General features: G+C 42.1%; 2 protein-coding genes and 1 long non-coding RNA gene across 3 annotated transcripts; 2 read left to right on the top strand and 1 right to left on the bottom strand.

Moving 5' to 3' along the window:
- Positions 1-2,086: 2,086 nt before the first annotated feature.
- LOC139192144 (uncharacterized) lies at positions 2,087-2,664 on the top strand. Its single transcript, XR_011576011.1, has 2 exons — positions 2,087-2,196; positions 2,349-2,664. It is a non-coding gene; the product is annotated as an uncharacterized lncRNA (long non-coding RNA).
- Positions 2,665-9,060: 6,396 nt separating this feature from the next.
- On the bottom strand, positions 9,061-9,636 carry LOC139187959 (uncharacterized). The gene has a single exon (XM_070804628.1). It carries the CDS (start codon positions 9,634-9,636, stop codon positions 9,061-9,063), a length of 576 nt encoding a protein of 191 aa, XP_070660729.1.
- A 4,969-nt stretch (positions 9,637-14,605) lies between these two features.
- Positions 14,606-18,574, top strand: LOC103426685 (methylenetetrahydrofolate reductase (NADH) 2-like). The gene is made up of 9 exons (XM_029108011.2): positions 14,606-15,514; positions 15,702-16,019; positions 16,099-16,272; positions 16,401-16,501; positions 16,579-16,690; positions 16,939-17,019; positions 17,106-17,283; positions 17,693-18,027; positions 18,191-18,574. Exons 1-9 carry the CDS (start codon positions 15,110-15,112, stop codon positions 18,272-18,274), a joined length of 1,788 nt encoding a protein of 595 aa, XP_028963844.1. The 5' UTR covers positions 14,606-15,109; the 3' UTR covers positions 18,275-18,574.
- The last annotated feature ends 1,256 nt before the right edge of the window (positions 18,575-19,830 follow it).

Genomic DNA, 19,830 nt, shown 5'->3' with positions numbered 1-19,830 from the left:
TAAAAAAATTGGCAGCGAGTCAAGCCTCCTCCATTTCCATAATACATATCAGCCAACTTAATTAACAAGAACCCCATTGACATCTTAATCATATAATTAATTTTATAGATCATACAGTAAATCTGGGCTGGTGTGAAAAAAGTAGACGAGTGAGTAGAGGAAAGAAAAATACAGGATCAAGTGTTTCCAGTTTGCCGCCTGTGCGTAAGTGCATGTGCGTGTAGGGTCTGAAATATAGCATTTGTTCTCGTCATTAAATAAACTTGTTATATTGGCATATTATTTTGGTTAAAAACTAAAGTCTTGAAGTCCTTGTCATCACGTTTTTTTATATTATATAGATATTTTGGTTAAAATTGTTCTTGTGACGAGCATAACTTCTCAATGTGATTTCTGAAATTTGAAATTAATAGTAGTGGTTCCTAAATTTGTCCAGTCAATCATTTAAGTATTTTCGTAAAAATTTCTGTTAAATAAAGACCAAAATAACAAAGATATCCCCAATTTAATAAACAATAAGCCAAAATGATTTGACAAAAATTAAAATATTTTTGTCATTTTATTCTTATTTAACAGAATTGTTTTGTAGAATTACCAAAATAATTGATATTGGACAACTCAGCACTAGTTCTATTAATTTAAATCTTATAAACTAAAATAAGAAGTTATATCGATATTTGAGATTATTTTGACTAACAAGCCTAGGATATATAACTAATTACTTATTAATTAGCAGATGCAGATGATTAATTCCGAGGAGGAGGCGACCTGTGGAGATGCGGCTGGCCATTGGCTAGCCTGCTTTGTCTTCACTCTTTCTTGTTGACAATAATCTTCATGGGTTTTCACGCGGAAGACGCGGGCAGTGGGCACCACCACCTCCCAAAAGAAAAGAAAACAAAGAATTAACCGTCAGTTAAGACTGAAGACCAAGACCGATAAAAGCAGAGAGAACAGAACGTGTTGACTGTTGTATTTTAGGTAAGATCCCTAATGATACGTAATTCCGTGTATTCTCATGTAGTCACTTGTAATTAGTTATCTTTCCATTTATGTTAGGGTTGTACACCTATAAGTACCTTTTATTGAAAATAACTATTCAAAGCATTCTCTTCTTGGCACCAGAGCCAGGTTAAGAAAAAATTTAAAAAATTACTATCGCAATTTGTCCGAAGAACCCAGCACCAGAAATCCCTGTGCAGCTAGTTGTGCTGCGCACTGTGAAACCAGAGAGCGACGCTATCGTTCCTGATCCAAGTCCATTGAAGACCACCGCGCATCCAGTTGTGTAGCGTGCCCGTCCGACCAACGAGTGACACCGTTGTTGCTGATCAGAGTTCACCGAACCGATCCCTGCATCCACTCGCCACGACCCAGTACTGCATCACGTACCCACGAATTAAGACCCAACCCAGAAATCTTGCCGCTGTAAGAGACAAAACTTGCTAATTCGTCGTCGAACCAACCCATATTTTTTACCCATCATTGTTGAGTCGCTCCAACTGAAATCGTTCTCAGCAGCACAGGTTTTGCGATCATCACCCATCCTTGTCATGCAGAATCCCGTAGTCCCCGTCTGCCAAAAGACCCAATTTCGTTGAACCTGGTTGAAGCCCATCTCCGAGGATTCTTTGCTTATTCCTCGTTGCTATTGTTGTGGCTGCATAATTGCTATCTTTTCTGCAGTGCAACCCTGCACCTTGTTTTTATTATTAAAAAAAATGAAAGAAAGAAAAGAAAACAAGAAAAGAAAAAAAGGAAAAGAAGAAAAGAAAAATAAAAAGGTCGTTTGTTGTTTTTTGGCTACTATTCTTTTTTAGCCCACGTTACATATTTTTTTGTTGGCCTAAGAATTTGGGCCATATCTTTTCTCACTCAAATTACTTGGAGCAGTGGCATTTTGGGCTCATACCACTATGCATCGATCTGATCAAACTGAACAGGAAAGTAGGACCAATCGTGACCAGTTCAAGTTGTGTGCATTGGTTGCTGAAACTAAGGTAGATTCTGACCATACATATAATGATGGTAAGGCTTTTAAAGTTTCTGCATCTGTTATGAATAGTACATGGATAATTGATTCTGGTGGTACTGAACATATGACTTGTGATTCTAGACAGGTACAAACGTTAAAACCATCCACCAATACTATAGTTAGTGTTGCCAATGGTAATGTTGTCCCCATTATTGAGGAAGGTGATGTCTCCCTCTCTGATACCCTGAATCTTGACTATGTACTTGTTGTTCCTTCCCTTGACTATAATTTATTATCTGTTGCTCAAATAACTGTCGCCCTACATTGCCTTATTATTTTTTGGCCTTCCTTTTGTGTTTTAAATGACATTCAGACTCGTAAGACAATTGGTTATGGTATTCGGATGGGAAAGCTCTATTACTTGGAGTTTACATCGAACAGTTCTCGAAATTTGACTCAAGCTCTTGCCGTGGAAGGATCTCATAGGGAGAGGGATAAAGCTTCGGAGGTTTGGATGTGGCATCGTCGACTTGAACATGCTTCTTTCGGCTATTTACGAAGGTTGCTTCCTAGCCTATTTGTTAAGCATGACGTTTCTAGCTTTAAATGCGGTGTTTGTGAAATGGCTAAAAGTCATCGTACTTCGTTTATGCCTAGTTTGAATAAAAGTTCAATCTTGTTTATGATAATTCATTTTGATGTTTGGGGACCATCTAAAACTGCTACACTTGGTGGTGCTTATTAGTTTGTCTTTTATTGATGACTGCACACGTATGACTTGGGTTTGTTTGATGAAGTCAAAAAGTGAAGTTACTTCTTTGTTTTAGCGGTTTTACAAAATGGTACAAGTACAATATAAGTCACAAATACAGGTTCTTAGGAGTGACAATGGCGGCGAATATGTAAACTCTGAACTTCGTGCCTTCCTTGATCATCATGGTATTGTTCATCAGACTATATGTCCATATACTCCACAACAAAATGGTGTTGCAGAACGCAAGAATCGTCAGCTTCTAGAGGTTGTTCGTGCTTCTTTGCTCGAGGCGCGTCTCCCATTATCTTTTTGGGGAGAAGCTCTCACCTCAGCTGCGTATCTCATGAATCGTGTTCCATCTCGATTAGTCGACTTTCAGACACCGCTACAGACCATATCTTCATATGTTGATGCTCCTACAGTTCCTAATCTTCCACCTCACGTGTTTGGCTGTGTGGCCTTCGTTCATCTTCATAAACAGCAGAGAAGTAAGCTTGAGCCTCAGGCCTTACGATGTGTGTTTGTGGGGTATACCTCAAATCAGAATGGGTATCGTTGTTATCACCATCTGACGAAAAAATTGTTTGTCACTGTGGATGTTGCATTTCATGAGAATGATATGTACTTTGCCAATCCTGAGTCTTCACTTCAAGGTGAGAATCAGACAAAAGTTTAAACTCTTGATTATACTATTCTAGATATAGATAGTGTGAATGATTTGGATTTAAGTGGTGATGTCTTGGAAATAAGTAGTGATCATTCACATGAAAACAATGATGTGAATGAATTGGAACTAAGTGGTAATGTCTTGGAGACAAGTGGTGATCATTCACATGGAAACAATGTTGAAAACCTTGAAAGGGACGAGTCGACATTGCCAGATAGCTCACTGCCAGTTTCCTCACCACCGGACAATCCTATGTCGCCAATTATCTCACAATCGATCTCGAGTCCTAATAACCATAATCAATCGTCTTCAATCCCGGATGCACCACCACCACGTCGTCTCCCTGATCGCGTTAATCGAGGTATTCCTAAACTTACTTATGAAGCCGACCCTAAATGCAAAACTAGGTATTCGATGAGTAAGCCCAACCCTGAGTCTAATGTGTTATACCCGTTAAGAAATTATGTGTCTACCAGTCACCTGTCAGAATCAAATAAGTCATTTGTGCATCAATTATCTATTGTATTTATTCCTAACCGTGTGCAGAAGGCTTTAGCTGATCCACGTTGGTAAGCAGCAATGAATGAAGAGTTGAAGTCTTTGAAGAAGAATGCTACCTGGGAGATCGTAGACTTGCCAGTCGGCAAGAAACCTGTGGGATGTAAATGGGTTTATATTGTGAAGTATAAAGCTGATGGGACGGTTGATCACTTCAAGGCAAGACTGGTAGCAAAATGATACACTAAAAAAATTTGGAATTGACTATACAAATACATTTTCTCATTTGGCCAAGATCAATACAGTTCGTGTTTTGTTGTCTTTGGTTGTAAATCTTGATTGGCCTTTACAGCAGTTCGATGTGAAAAATGCCTTCTTGCATGGAGATTTGACATAAGAGATTTATATGGATCTTCCACCTAGATGTAATGCTCTAGATAAATACAAAAGAAAGGTGTGCAGATTGAAGAAATCCTTGTATGGCTTGAAGCAGTCCCCTCGAGCATGGTTTTGAAGATTCACAAAATCTATGAGAGCATTTGGTTACAGACAAAGTGACTCTGATCATACTTTGTTCCTGAAAAGATAGAATGGGAAGCTTACTGCACTTATTATGTATATAGATGATATGGTGGTAACAGGTAATGATCTGGAAGAACGTGCGGCCTTGCAAAGATACCTGTCTATAGAATTTGAAATGAAGGACCTTAGATCCTTGAAATATTTTTTAGGGATTGAGGTGTTGAGAAGCAGTTCTGGAATTTTCTTGTCTCAAAGGAAGTATATTATTGATTTGTTGCACGAAACTGACATGTCAGCTTGTCAGCCAGTAGCTACACCATTAGAAGAAGGATTGAAGCTTAATTTTGATCCTAATCAAGTACCAGTTGACAAAGGAAGATACCAAAGGTTAGTAGGCCGTTTGATGTATTTGGCACACACAGGACTGGACCTTGCTTATGCCTTGAGTGTAGTGAGTCAATACATGCATGATCTTGGAGAACAACATATGAATGCCGTGATGAGAATATTGTGATATTTGAAGGGAAGTCCAGGCAAAGGAATTTTGTTTAAAAGGAATAATCACTTTAGTGTTGAAGGTTATACTGATGCAGACTGTGGATGCAAATTTCTTCCTCTTTGATCTTGGACAAAATTGCACCTACAAAACAATTAACACCTTAGGTTAAGGCCAAGAGCCTCACGCACCCACGATGAATAGGGTGGGGCTTTGGCCGAAGAACCTTCGATGCCAAAGTTAGAATTTAGAGAGAAAAAATGTTTGAGAATTCTAGAGAATTTTAGCAAGAGTTTGAAGTCCTTTTTGGGAGAGAATGGTGAGCTATATATAGGGATATGGCCGGCCCTATTAGGAGAATAGGGACTGGCCGTTTAGGTATTTTTTTTTTGGTGTAAATTGTGGTTAATTAGCCATTAATAGATTAATCAGGTAATAAATTTATTAATTGACTAATTAACATATTTTGAAAGAAATTATTTGGGGAGTTATGGAATGATTAAGATAATTAGCTAAAAGAGGGAAAATGAGGTAAAAAAATATATGGAATGAAATAGGTTTTGGGAGTTACCTTGTAGAAGGGATTTGATAAGATAGGTTTTGAATTGTTACCTATTTTGGGCACTTTTGACTTGGTTGAGGGATGATTACCCGCTGCTCGCGCGTAGGAATCCTGTTATGCCTTAAGGGTATTTTTGTCCTCTTCTGTCTAAAAATCCACGTGTCGCCTTGTGATTATTTTTGTCTCCACAAATGCCCCCACACTTGTTGAGCTGCTTGTAAGAAAGGGCAACAGATGTAGATATCTTCTTGCTTTAGGGAACGTATGACTGCTTCCTATTTTGATGTAGATCCCATCTTTAATAGGTAATTAGATCATTCTAGGAAAAGGAAATAAATTTCTCTCAAAGCCTATTTAAGTCCACCTTAAGTGGGTTATTAAATCAACTTTGGAGAACGATTTATTCTACCCTACAAGAGATAGATAGCTTAGAGGATATTTGTTCCCCCTCATCTAGCAATCTTCTACATCTTGCCCGTGCAAAAGACCGTATTTCGTTGATTTCTTCATCTTCTCTATGCCGCGCCGATGTAAAAAATTTAATTTTTCTTGTTTTCTTCTTGGATAGTGCTATCGCGGGGCAGCCGTCGGGGTGGTGCGGCACGTCGGTTGGTAGGGGCTAGGAGTTGGCTCGGCATAGGCTAAGGATGTGTTGTGGCAGGGACCATTGCTTTAGGCTGCTCAACTTAGCTAGAGCCATAGACAGCTTGTGCGGCTAGGGCCGCAGATTGAAGTGCTGGGATGTAGTGCTAGACGGGCTGCATGACTCATGTCTTTTGGGCTCTTGGTCATGACACGAGCTAGGCCGATGATTGAAAGAAAGAAAAAGGTCGCGGGCCTCATGAGCGGCTGGAATGCTAGGCATGCAGGCCTCTTGCTTGCTGGAATGCTAGGTTGAGCTCCCTTGCTGAGTACCATGAATGACGTTGGTTGCTTAGTTATCTTCACCGGGAGAAATGTGGACTGCTCCGGAAAGATGAGGTAAAAAGGATCAAGGCGGATGCATTAGCTCGTCTGATCACTGTCGTGGAGCCTACTATGAATAAAGGTGGAAAGAAGAGATCTTCCACGCCTGCTCAAGAGATGTCGGTTGAGAAAAACTAAAGACTTCATCCACTGCTCATGAGGGCCTGCCTGCTGCCGAGATGCATGTGATTGACATAACTTCTTCCAATGGGAAGAAAAACTGAGGCTGCTAGATCTTAGCCTGTGGCGCCTGCCATGTCGAGAATGGCTAGTACGATTGCTGATAGGATTGCTCAGCGTAAAGGTTCTGTCATGCCCCAAATGCCGAAGTCTATACCAAGATGTCTGTTGGGAGCTAAGTCTGGTTCACCTTTGGAGAGGCTTGCTACTATGAATAGCGATAAGGTGGACTCTGCTGCTAAAATGGTGCTAAGGCTCACTCCCTTTGCTGCTGAGACTGATTCGCCTGCTAGGAAGGAAGAGACTGCTCGCGTGGGCAGCTATGAAAAATCCATTAAGCCTGCTTCTGGGGAGGCTGCTGAGATCTGTGTGCTTTTGAAACTAGATTTGCTTGAAGACATGGACGCTTGTGCCAATTTTGTTGATGGCGGTAGAAAGGTTGTTTGCCCAAGTTCCTTTGCGAAACATATGACCCAATATAGAAGGATTGCTCTGCTTGCTATGATGCATATATAGCAAGGCTGCCAATGAGGTAGTGAAAACTATGGCAGCTGAAACTTATTCTTTAGCCGAAGAGATCAAGAGGTTGGATTCTGAGCTTGTTGCTTTGAATGGGTCTAATATTTCTACCCCCACTTCTCTACAGCTTGAGACCGCTCGCCACGAGATCGTTGACTTGAAGACTAGGCTTGACGCGATCCAAGTTAAGTATGAAAGTGCAGAGAATGAGATTGGATGTTACATACCTCAGATTCAAGATCTTGAGTTTGCAGTTTCTGAGCTTCGTTTCGTTGCTTATGCAAATGATGAAGAGTTGATTACTGCTTATAATCAAGTGATCCACTTTAAGAGAATCGTCAATAGGCTTGAACCCCAAGTGTTAGAACTTCAAGGTGTATTGAAGATCAACGAAAGTTTGAAGAAGGAAGTGGATGTGTTGTAGCGCGTCCGTGTTGGTCTGCTTGAGAAGAATGAGCAGCTGAAGGGTGAGAAGGATGGGCTTGAGGTTTCAAGACCTTATCTATTTCTCCGGAAGACTTGCTTGCTTTTACTTTTGAGGCTTCCATTGGTGAAGTAGTTGGAGAAGTTAGTGCCCAGGCTGAGGCAGCCAGGGGAGAAGCACCGGATGATGCCGCTGCTAAGAGCGTCGCGGCTGCTGAAGGTGTGGCGACCAAGTAGTCGTGGGATGTATAAGTTGTTGTAATCTTCTAGGTAGCCTTTAGAATTTTATTTGTTTTTCCTTGTAGCTCTTGTTTTGCTTGAATTTCTTCGGCCTTTGCTAATTGTTTATAAACATGCTTCCTTCGCTTTTCTTCATCTTCGCTTCTTTTGTTCATGCCCTAATCTTTAGACTTGATAGACCAGTGGTAGGCATGATACTTTTTTAGAAGTAGAAAAGCTCGTGTAGCCTATGCAGCCGTAGGTGTTGGTGTAGAACTTTGCAAAGTTGTTAGCTATAGGGTTGGCAACCAGATGCCTTACTTACAGAAGTAGACAAGTCCGCGTAACCACGAGGCTGTTAACCTTGGCTTTCTCCAATTCCATAGGTTGCGTAGCAAGTATCACAACACTTTAGGACTTGGTGTAGGTTGTTCCGCGCTTGGCAGAGGTAAAGCTTATCGACTACGTAGCATGTTGGCAGTGGATAAAACTTCGTATATGCATGCTAGCTTGTTTAACCTTTCACAAGAATGTGCGGTTGTATAAGTCTAGCGTGGCTTTACTGCTCGAAGGGCAAGCCGTAGGCAGTCTTCCGGAAACCCTAAGCTACCTTAGTGCACTCGGTAGCAGCTTTAGGGTTCCAGGGCAGCCGTCTGTAGGGCATACTGCGTAATGTGCCCCTTCGTCTCTAGGGCCCGGTTCTCCACGGATTAGGCCAGAGACCCAAAATCCTTCAGCTAACTAAGCTTTGAAAAAGACCATTGTGGCTACTTCTAGGAATCCCGACGCAAGCCATCGTGCATCTAGTTATACTAGGGCAGCCAGGCTCATCCATGTCTGGATATTCGGAGTGTAAAGTTTATCCTCCCGTCTTGGAGAGCTGACCCATGTGGGTGTCCGGGAATTGGTTTACCCTATCGCACTGGAGAGCAATTAGTTTACCCTCTCGCACTGGAGAGCATAGTTGGTCAATCCCGGGGGGTATAATTCCTGCGATGAGTCCCTAAGAAGGGCGCAGTCTTCTTTTGAAGTGCATGAGTGATCAATTGTTGTAAGCATACAGCCAAGCCAAGTTGTGATTACTTCTGAATTCCTCATTGAAAAACGAGTGAAACGAACGAGAACTTAGTTGTAAGGTATGAACTGCATAACAACTGGATAGTCATCGACTTGTGAGGTGGTGCATGTTGAGCTTCTTGAGTCTTCGGGCTTTGATGTAGCGGGAGGTCACACATGGTACTTATTCAGATTGTAGACGCTCTACTGGTTTTTTATCTTTTTATCGTTTCATGGTGGCGATGGTGTAATTACTCTTGCCGCCTACTCTGCTGATCTTGTAAGGACCTTCCCAGATAGGATCCATCTTTTTGGAGCCTTCTCTGCGGGCAGTGATGAAGGTTTTTCTTAGGATTAGATCTTCAGGCTGGAACTGTCGGATCTTAGCCCTTTTGTTGTAGTTAGAAATGAGTTGTTGCTGGTAGGCTGCGATGCAGGTGATGGTCTGCTCGCGCTTGTCCTCTACCAGATCTAAGTTTGTGGTCATCTTCTTACTGTTCTGCTCAATGCTTAGTACTAGTGCGATGATACTTGGCTTGATGACATTAGGATGAATGATTGCTTCTGAGCCAAATGCCAAAGGGAAATAAGTTTCACCGGTTGCTCGTCTTTTGGTGGTGCGATATGCCCATAGACATCCGGGGAGTTCATCTGGCCATTTTCCCTTCTTGTTGGTAAGGATTTCTTGAGGTAGTCGAGGATCATCATGTTGGATGCTTCGGCCCGCCACTGCCTTGAGGTTATCTTGGTATGGACATGTGCTGCTTGATGCTATACTTTGGGAAGAACTTTGCCACATCTTGGCCCACGAATTGCGAGCCGTTGTAGGTGATAATAGACTAAGGGATGTCAAATCGGCAATTGATGTTCCTCCATATGAAGTGCTATATGTTCGTCTGAGTCGTGGTCATCTTGGGCTCTGCTTCTACCCATTTGGTGAAGTAGTCGGTTGCCACGACCATCATGCCTCTGTCCTCAGTAGCACGTGACATAGTTTTTACCAGGTTGATTGCCTACTACATGAACGGCTAAGGACTCATCTACGGGTGTAGCTCGCTGGCAAGCCGTGCTGGTACCAGCTTGTAACGTTGGCAACGGTCGTACTTTTGTACTAACTCCTTAGCGTCTTGGTGCATGTTAGGCTAGTAGTAGCCTGCGTTAAGAGCCTTATGTGCTAAGGGTCGACCTCCGGAGTGATTTCCACAAACGCCTTCGTGGATTGAGCTTAGAACCTTTAAGTCATCGGGAAGCGTTAGGCAGCAGATATGTGGTCCGGTGTAGGATTTTCGGATGAGAATGCCGTTCCACATGTAGTAGCGTGTTGCCTTGATTTGGAGCTTCCTAGACTCCAATCTTTTCATGGGGAATATGCCATTGACCAGGTAGTCTACGATGAAATCTTGTCAGTTTGGAGTTGTACTAACCTGTGACACCTCGGCTGCTGGCTTCGCCTCTGTGGTCGGCTCGTCTAGATACTCCACCGGAATAAAACCTTTGAGTTGGTGGTCAAGGGTGGAGCCTAGGCTGGCTAGTGCGTCCACGTGAGCGTTGTCTGCCTGTGGAACTTGAGTGAAGGTGTAAGTCTGAAACACTTCAAGCAGTTTTGCTAGCGATTGGCTAGGAATCAGAATGAATTGCGAGCTTTTTCACTGCTAAGTTTTTTGCCATTTGGAAGCCTGCTAGTAGGGTCTCGTATTCTGCTTCGTTGTTGGATACTTTGAAACCTAGGCATCTAACTGTCTAGATGACAAGGACTACGCCTACTCTTGAACCTTTGTAGTTGGATGCGCCGTGGACATGCAAATGCTAGAAGTCTCTATCGGGTGGAGCAAGTGCAGCTAGGGCGCGCTTAGCTACCTTCGGGGTGTCGTTGGGCAGCTTTGTTGCGTCATGAATGCATGGTAAGGAGCCGTGGAGCTGGGGTCATGTTACACGCAACATGAGATGCTCAACTGCTGGTATTGGACCACTTTAAAGTTGAATTATGGAGTAAGGGTCAGCTAGGACCGTGTGATACGTAGTAGGAAGTGGTGCTGAACTGCCGGTACATGTTGCTCTATGCAGAATCTTTAAGGCGACAAGGACAAAACTTGCTTTCGAGTGTGTCTTTCCAGTGTTCGTCTGCCCTTGGCGCGTCTGTTGGGCCGAGTTGTTGCGTTCGTCAGAAAACTTTGCATTCGCCAGGGTCTTACGTCTTTATCGTCACGTGTCTGGATTAGGCGAAATAGTGCGTCATGAGGATGACTGCATGCGTTTGAAAGTAAAACTTGAGCTTCTAGGTTACAACAACTATCGTCAAAGTTAGCTTTTGAATTTTTAATAGCATCGATGAGAGCTTTTGAACTGTAGAATACAGGTAGTCGGGCCCCCAGCTCTTCTCGTATAATGGTAGAGCTTATTGCTGCTTTAGATATCATCAAACATGCGAATAAGTCATTCGCTGCTTCCGGTTTGGATAGTAGAGAGGTGATGTCGGGTATTTCTTCAAGTCCTTGAATGTGCATTGGCGAGCTTCGTCCCAAAGTGCTTGCTTCTCTGCCAGAGCGAAAGAGTCTGTCAGAGTTAGATCTTCTTTCATGATCAATTTTCCGAATAGCGGGTGGTATGCTGGAAGTCCTTTTTAGAATGCTGCTCTAGCTATCGAGTCGTTGCATCCGACTATCCTTGCCTTTTCTGCTTTAAACCTTCTCACATAGTCGCGAAGCGACTCTTTTGGGTTCTTCTTGACGTCGAACAAATGGTCGGACTTCTTTTTGATCGAGCGATATGATGAATATTCTTTGGTGAAAACCAAAGAAAGTTCATTGAAATTCCAGATGGATTGTGGCAGCAGGGTATAGAACCAATCTTGCGCCTCACCTTGTAGAGTGGTGGCGAATATCTTGCACATGAGATCATCGTTGTTTCGATAGAGGATTATTGCGCTTCGGTAGTGCTTTAAGTGTCTCTCCGGGTCTTCATCCCCCTTTGAAAGATGTGAAATGTGGCATGCTGAACTCCCGTGGAGGCTGTGCCTGCTCGATCTCATCCGTGAAGGGTGACCTGCTTATGTTGGTCATGTTCCGTCGTAGTGCCTCGTTGGTGACCTCGTTGCGTTGGAAATTGCACAATCGCTTGGTCAAAAGTCTTTATACTTTTTCCTGAATTTACCTTTGTTGAGGTAGTGGAGCTTTCGGCTACCTCCAACCGTGACTTGCTAGTCTAAGCTGCTCTTCTATGTGTTTAGCTCGTCTATGCCGCTGATGCGATGCGTGTAGCGCGTTCCTAGCAAGCAAGCGAGTTCTTCGCAGGCTGCTGGTTGAACTTGAGCCGGATTAAATGACTGCTTCTCTCTGTCCGTCCTGCTGCCTACTCCAATGTGAGGTGGATGATGGTCCTTACGGGCTTAGCCGCGAATGAACACTTCGCCTGGAAGGTTGCTCATGTTGACTATCGGAGTGTGACCCCAACTGTGAATGTATGCTCGTCTGTAGGCCTAGTCGAGAGTGCACACTCATCCGCGCTCTAAGATGGGAGTATACGCTATCTCGGGGGCCTAATCGGGAGTGTACACTACCTGAACGCTCAGTTCGTGGCTGGTCGAGTGACTGTTTACCGGGACGCTGCTGGAGAGGTTCTTTGTCTGCCCTTGTCCTACTTCGGGACACCTCATCTGGGGCACGTTGCATCTCGGTGCTCTGCAAGAGCTGGTTCACCAAGGTCGTCTGTTGTGCGAGGGCGCTCGTCAACTCTATGACTTGTCGAGACAAGTGTTGTTCTCCATTTGGGTTGGAATAACTTGGAATGAATGCGTCTTCTTGAGTAGTGGAAGTGTGGTAGACTCCGGGCCCGAGATTTGAGTTGGGAAATGCCAAATCTACATAACAATATGGTGAAAATGCTCTTGGTTCGATCGTTAGTCTGGCAATTTAGAGCCGGGATAATTAAACTAATCTTGGATCGATTTGGGCTACTTGGAAGGCCACGAGAGCAGACTGGGCCGTGGAAACAGGTTGGGCCATGTGAGTGGGCTACTCGGCTGGAGCAGGCTGGGCCACGGGAGCAGGCTGTGTCACGAGAGTGAACTGCTCGGCGGAAGCAGGCTGGGCCACGAGAGTGAGCTGCTCAGTTAGAGTAAGCTGGGCCATGAGAATGGGCTGCCCAGCGGGAGCAGGCTGGGCCACGAGAGTAGGCTGCTCGAAGTGTGATGCACATGGGTGCGAGGCTTGGGCGAGGCTTGGCAACGCGTTGGGCTTGGAGTGACATGGCTTTGGCCGTGGCCTTGGTGATGTGAGCCTTGGATGGCACTGCTCGGGCCGTGGTGAAGGCACCATGGATCTCGCCACGGGTGGCTACCGAGGTAGCCACCGCGGTGGTTCCCGTGGTGGAAACTCGTGGTGGTGGTGCCGTTCCACTTATTGTCGCATTTAGCCTCGTGGATCGCCGTGGTCCCATTCCTTGGTTATTGGAATTTTCTAAATTTCTAGCCATTGTATTCTTCTTTTACATTTTATCAAAGAATCTTTGCAAATAAAAAATTCTAATAATAAGAACGTACGAAAAAATACAAGTAGACTAGAAAATAGAGAAAAACCTTTTTTATGCGAGAGTCTTCTACGAGTGTAGATTTCTTCTCTCAATGAAAACACCAATTTGTGGATGCAATTTTCTTCCTCCTTGATCTTGGATAAAATTGCACCTACAAAACAATTAACACCTTAGGTTAAGGCCATGAGCCTCACGCGCCCACGATGAATTGGGGGGGGCTTTGGCCGAAGAACCTCCGATGCCAAAGTTAGAATTTAGAGAGAAAAAGTGTTTGAGAATTCTAGAGAATTTTAGCAAGAGTTGGAAGTCCTTTTTGGGAGAGAACGGTGAGCTATATATAGGGATATGGCCGGCCCTATTAGGAGAATAGGGACCGACCATTTAGGTATTTTTTTTTGGTGTAAATTGTGGTTAATTAGGTAATAAATCTAATTTGGACCCGGCACGACCCTTGCCCATCCCTAATGCCATCGCCATTTGGAGGCAATTGCAATTGCCACACATTATTAGTAGTTACTCCTTTTGGGCAAATGGTCCGTCCCTTGATTTGCAAATCGGGATCTAAAATCTGAAAGAAATTTTAGAATCTAGTTACATACATGATACATACTACAACACGAGAAATTATCGTTTATATCCAAAATTTATGTCTTAAATTCAAAATTGTCAGTTTTTATAAAAACTATCATTTATAGCCAAAACCTCACATCAATATACCAAATTACCCTCAAAATGGAAAACAAACGCCAAAGAGATTCTCTTTGTGTTCTTTTTCATTTTAGGGTTTAATTATTTTCATATCTCAATTCGAATCCAAAAAGATAGAAAGAGGAGCCTGATGAAATTAAACATTTAATAAAGAGGTATTTATTCTAATGGAAATTAAGTCAATCAAATTATCAAATTTCATTTCTTAATTTACAAGCCTACAACGAAGATCATGATAAAAATTTCACATAACTACAATTTTTGAATATTCTTGTGTGATAATTAATTGATATTTCTTAGAAAATTTTGTTAGAACTATTAACTTCTGGATATTTTTAAAATTGTATTCGGCAGGTAATTTTTTTTTATGAAACTGCGATTGCATGTTCTTATGCATTCTGCATATGATCTCTTTTAAGTAGAGGGTTACCCAAATTAGGCATTTAATTAAGGGAAATTGAGCATAATATGCACAACCGGTGAATCAATTTTAATATGGATCTGTAAAAGGCAAAAAGAAAAAGAGGGAGGCAGGGGAAGGTCTTTGCAGCAAATCACTCCAGACAAGTGCATTGGAAGATGAGAATATTTTAGATTGATTTTATGGTGACGAGGAGAATCATATATATGACGATTCAAATCCAAAGTCTAAGAAAATTGATGTTGTTGCCTCTGGATCCCAATATGGCAGCAATGTTACTGGGGAATAACGATGCTTAATTAGGTTTTGGTTTTAGGTGTAATTAAGTTTTAATTTTGAGGGTAGTTGGGTCTATTCAAGTGAACTTTTGGCTATATTTGAATTGTTTTATAAAAACTGACATTGATGAATTTGTGTGCTAAATTTTGGCTATAAATTATAAATACCCCTACAACACTTCTGCCGTGTGTCGGTGACTCCCTCACTTTCTCTCCAGACTCGCGGACTCAGAGACTTGCCAGTGGGAGGTGGTGGGTCTCTACTCTATTCTATCATAGATTACAGGTCTGAGTAATCTTCTCATCGACAAGACAAGACGCAAGCAAGAGAAGGAAGGATGAAGGTGATAGAGAAGATCCAGGAGTCATTGGTGGATGAGAAGAAGGTGGTCTTCTCCTTCGAGTTCTTCCCGCCAAAGACGGAGGATGGCGTGGAGAACCTGTTGGAGAGGTTGGATCGGATGGTGGCCCACGGCCCGGCCTTCTGCGACATAACCTGGGGTGCCGGTGGCTCCACGGCGGATCTGACGCTGGACATTGCCAACAAGATGCAGAACCTCATCTGCGTGGAGACCATGATGCACCTCACCTGCACCAACATGCCCGTCGACAAGATCGACCACGCCCTCCAAACCATCAAGTTCAACGGCCTCCAGAACGTTCTTGCTCTCCGGGGCGACCCGCCCCATGGCCAGGACAAGTTTGTTCAGATCCAAGGAGGCTTTGCCTGTGCCCTGGACCTGGTTCGTACCTTCTTTATTAGTTGATCATCTCTTCTTCTTAATCTTACTGAAATTCTCGATGACGATGATGATGATGCCATAATTCCCCAGATATGTCTGACACATTCATTCATCTATTGCTTGCGAATTGCACATTGCAAATTCACTGTAAATTCCAAAATCAGTAAATCACCCATTGCAATTGCAGGTCACCCATATCAGAGCCAAATATGGTGACTACTTTGGCGTCACTGTTGCTGGTTATCCAGAGGCTCACCCAGACGCCATTGCAGCTGATGGCCTCGCCTCTCCAGAAGCATATCAGAGTGATCTATTTTATTTGAAGAGAAAGGTTGATGCTGGCGCCGATTTCATTGTTACTCAGTTATTCTACGACACTGATGTTTTCCTCAAATTCGTGAATGACTGTCGCCAAATTGGAATTACTTGTCCCATTGTTCCTGGAATTATGCCCATTAATAACTACAAGGGTTTCATACGCATGACTGGCTTCTGCAAAACAAAGGTATTATTAGTCGCCTTTTTGCTCTTCACTTTTCTTCCTCATCACCCCACTTTACAAACAAGAAAATGGCACACTGTAGATACCAGCTGAGGTTACTGCTGCCTTGGAGCCTATCAAAGACAATGAAGAAGCTGTGAGATTATACGGAATTCACCTTGGAACCGAGATGTGCAAGAAGATTTTGGCTCATGGGATTAGGACATTGCATCTTTATACTCTCAACATGGAGAAATCTGCATTGGCTATATTAACGGTTTTCTCTTTATATCTTTCTTATTCTTCTGACTTGATTTCAGATGTACATCAGAATAATATGAGTTGCTTGATTAAAACTTACCACCAAATATGTCCCCCTTACAATTGTACTAACTACTTTGGCAGAATCTTGGTCTGATTGAAGAGTCCAAAATATCAAGGCCCTTACCTTGGAGACGCCCTGCAAATGTTTTCCGTGTTAAAGAAGATGTTCGTCCAATTTTCTGGTATGCAACCCAACTGCTCCCCCAAATACACACACCCCCCAAAGAAAATATCTAATCGTCCTGGCAATTGATGGTAGGGCTAATCGTCCCAAGAGCTACATATCAAGAACCGTAGGCTGGGACATGTACCCACATGGGCGGTGGGGTGATTCCGGTAACCCTTCATATGGAGCACTGACTGATTATCAGGTACAGTAAACACACAAATTTGGTCTTGGGGCCTATAATTTCGGGATGGATTTGGGTGGATTAGTCAACATTGTTAAATACTTGAGCATTCCAATGGTGTTCTCTCAGAGAAAATTTTACTTTTATTCCTAATCCAGTTTATTTCATGTGATTAAAGTTTTTCACAACCACATGTTCTTTCTTACTTTATATTTTGCCTTTGCACTAGAGTTGGGTATGCATGACTTTAAGTCATAATTTTTCAACAGTTCATGCGGCCACGTGCACGTGACAAGAAACTTGTTGAGGAATGGGTTGTCCCATTGAAGAGCATTGAAGATATCTACGAGGTGAAGTTTCCATCTCACTCTGTTTTTTCTTAGCTTTGTCAGCAAACTACCTATGAACTGACGTACTGGAATTGCAATCATATCAGAAATTTAAGAAGTTATGCCTTGGAAAATTGAGAAGCAGCCCTTGGTCTGAACTAGATGGGCTTCAGCCAGAGACGAGGATCATAAACGAGTTGCTAGGAAAAATTAACACTAAAGGTTTCCTTACCATCAACAGCCAACCAGCGGTAAATGGGGAAAGATCTGACTCGCCGTCTGTTGGTAAGCAATAAGGACAAGTATGTTTGTCTGTTTGCGATTATGATAACCATTCGAAGATTCAATTTGTATCTCATTTTTTGCAAGTGAGGCTTTATCTTAATTAACTTGATTTTTATCATCAAGAGTTTTTATCAGGATCACTGAAATCACTTGATAATTACAGGATCGCAAGTCTAGGTTCAGCGGAAAACTAGCTTGAACTTGATAATATGACACATTATTTTATTTTTCAATCATGAAGATCGGATTGAATTACTTTTTCAAAACTACAGCACAACTAAGAGATTTATTATTTTTTGTTTCTCTTCTTTTCCTTGAAACTAATATTTATATTTGATGATTATCCTCGTATGAGATCTTGAAAATTGCATATTTATCTAGACTCTAACATTTCTACCTTGTTTCTCAGGGTGGGGTGGCCCTGGAGGATATGTTTATCAGAAAGCCTATCTAGAGTTTTTCTGTTCGAAGGAGAAGTTGGATGCTCTTGTTGAAAAATGCAAGGCTCTTCCATCTCTAACTTACATGGCCGTGAACAAAGACGGGAGCTGGATATCTAATATTGGCCAGACTGATGTGAATGCAGTAACATGGGGCGTCTTTCCAGCAAGGGAGATAATCCAACCAACTGTCGTGGATCCTACGAGTTTTATAGTTTGGAAGGACGAGGCATTTGAAATCTGGTCAAGAGGATGGGCCCGCTTATACTCTGAGGGTGACTCATCTAGGAAATTGCTCGAAGAGGTTTGTGTTTTTCATTAATGTCTCTTCTTGCCTGTTAACATATTTATGATTTGATTGTTGAAATGTACCCCACAACCCCAACCCCCAAGACACCTTTCCACTCGATCTTTTGATGGAAATTGAGTTGGTAATATTGACACGATCTTGTTCTCAACTTTTGCAGGTGCAGAGCAGCTACTTTTTGGTCAGTTTGGTAGATAATGACTACATCCACGGTGATGTTTTTGCTGTTTTTGCTGATTTCTGAATGAGCTGTTTCGTCAACTCTTCCATTTCTTAAATCCCTTAAAAGCGGTGCTTTCGTTGCAAGTTTTGTCATTAAGTTGTGTAATAATACCTCATTGGGATTTTTGATATCCACCCTGTTTCATGCTGCAAATTGCATCTGCATTCGCGATTGATCACCGCACCGGCGTATATCATACTCTGTCAGTGTGTGGCTTAATGGATACGATCTGGTGTTTTTGTTGATCCGCTTCTCGTATGTAGTTGTGACAATGTAATCCACATTATATGATTTATACATGATGTTATCTCTTTATTAATATATTTTGTATCCGCTTCCTACATTGTTCTACTCGAAAGGATCGTCCAATCCTTTATTATTATTATTATTATTATTATTATTATTATTATTTGGAGAAATCCAATCCTTCATTATTAAAAAAGAAAAATTGCTTTGAACCGTGTGGTGGGAGGAAGAATGCACAATGGGATGACATAAAATGTTAACCCAGACAAGAAAAAGACAACCTGGTTAAAATTGTTTAGTTTTTGGTTTTCATGTTGTGTACGATTCCATGTGCATTTGTTCCGCGTCTTACCCATCACCTTTCCGATATCCTTTATCCTTATTCATCCCTCCTGTTTGTTGTAAACATCTATTTCTAGCAAGAAAATAAAAGCCAAAAACCAAAAATGCAAAATAGTTATCGATGGACCCTAAGCTAACCTCCATAGAATAAAGTCTCTGTTTTAGATTTATGGGAAAAAAATCCTATGCCCTCGATCTCACTAATTTAGTCGGCTGCCCAACTAGTGACTATCACCCAGAAGAACTTGTGGATGCAAATTTCTTCCTCCTCGATCTTGGACGATTTTGCACCTACAAAACAATTAACACCTTAGGTTAAGGCCAAGAGCCTCACGCGCCCACGATGAATGGGGGGGGGTTTTGGCCGAAGAACCTCCGATGCCAAAGTTAGAATTTAGAGAGAAAGAGTGTTTAGAGAATTTTGGGATTTTTGCCAAAGTGTTGGAATTAGCTTTTTGGTGAGAATGGGAGTATATTTATAGGGATAGGAGGTGGCTAGGGTTTTTAGGTTTAATTTAGGTTTAATTAGCCAATTTATTTGGCTATTAAACATAAGATGAATGTTTTGGTGGTTTTTGAATTTATTGGGTAATAAAAAGGAAGAAATGGTGAAAAAGGTAGAAAAAAGTGATGGATTAGGTTTTGAAATGGGGATAGCCGGCCATGTGGTGTTTTAGGGTTGAATTGGATGTATTTTGTAGTTATTTGGATATAATGGATGATTTAATTGACAATTAATGGGTTAATTAGGCAATAAACCCATTAATTAGTCAATTAACATAATTTAAAAGGAATGTGTTTGGGAATTACCTTGTAGAAAGGATTTGATGAGATGGACTTTGAATTGTTACCTATTTTGGGCACTTCTATCTTGGTTGAAAGAGGGTTGCCCGCTGCTTGCGCGTAGGAACCTCGTTGTACTGCAAGGGTATTTTTGTCATTTTTGTCCAAAAATCCACGTGTCGCCCTGTGAATATTTTTGGCTCCAC

This window comes from Malus domestica, chromosome 02 (genome assembly GCF_042453785.1).
Source record: "Malus domestica chromosome 02, GDT2T_hap1".
Classification (NCBI taxonomy): domain Eukaryota; kingdom Viridiplantae; phylum Streptophyta; class Magnoliopsida; order Rosales; family Rosaceae; genus Malus; species Malus domestica.
The sequence above is the reverse complement of the archived record's forward strand: the minus strand, read 5'-3'. Positions and strand labels throughout refer to the sequence as shown.

What these genes read in the sequence shown, in the direction of transcription:
- LOC139187959 (XM_070804628.1), bottom strand. Translation starts at nt 9,636, where the DNA reads ATGTGGCAAAGTTCTTCCCAAAGTATAGCATCAAGCAGCACATGTCCA.
- LOC103426685 (XM_029108011.2), top strand. Translation starts at nt 15,110, where the DNA reads ATGAAGGTGATAGAGAAGATCCAGGAGTCATTGGTGGATGAGAAGAAG. An exon ending in CTGCATTGGCTATATTAACG is followed by an intron (nt 16,273 to 16,400) that starts GTTTTCTCTTTA and finishes CTACTTTGGCAG; the next exon opens with AATCTTGGTCTGATTGAAGA. An exon ending in GATGTTCGTCCAATTTTCTG is followed by an intron (nt 16,502 to 16,578) that starts GTATGCAACCCA and finishes AATTGATGGTAG; the next exon opens with GGCTAATCGTCCCAAGAGCT.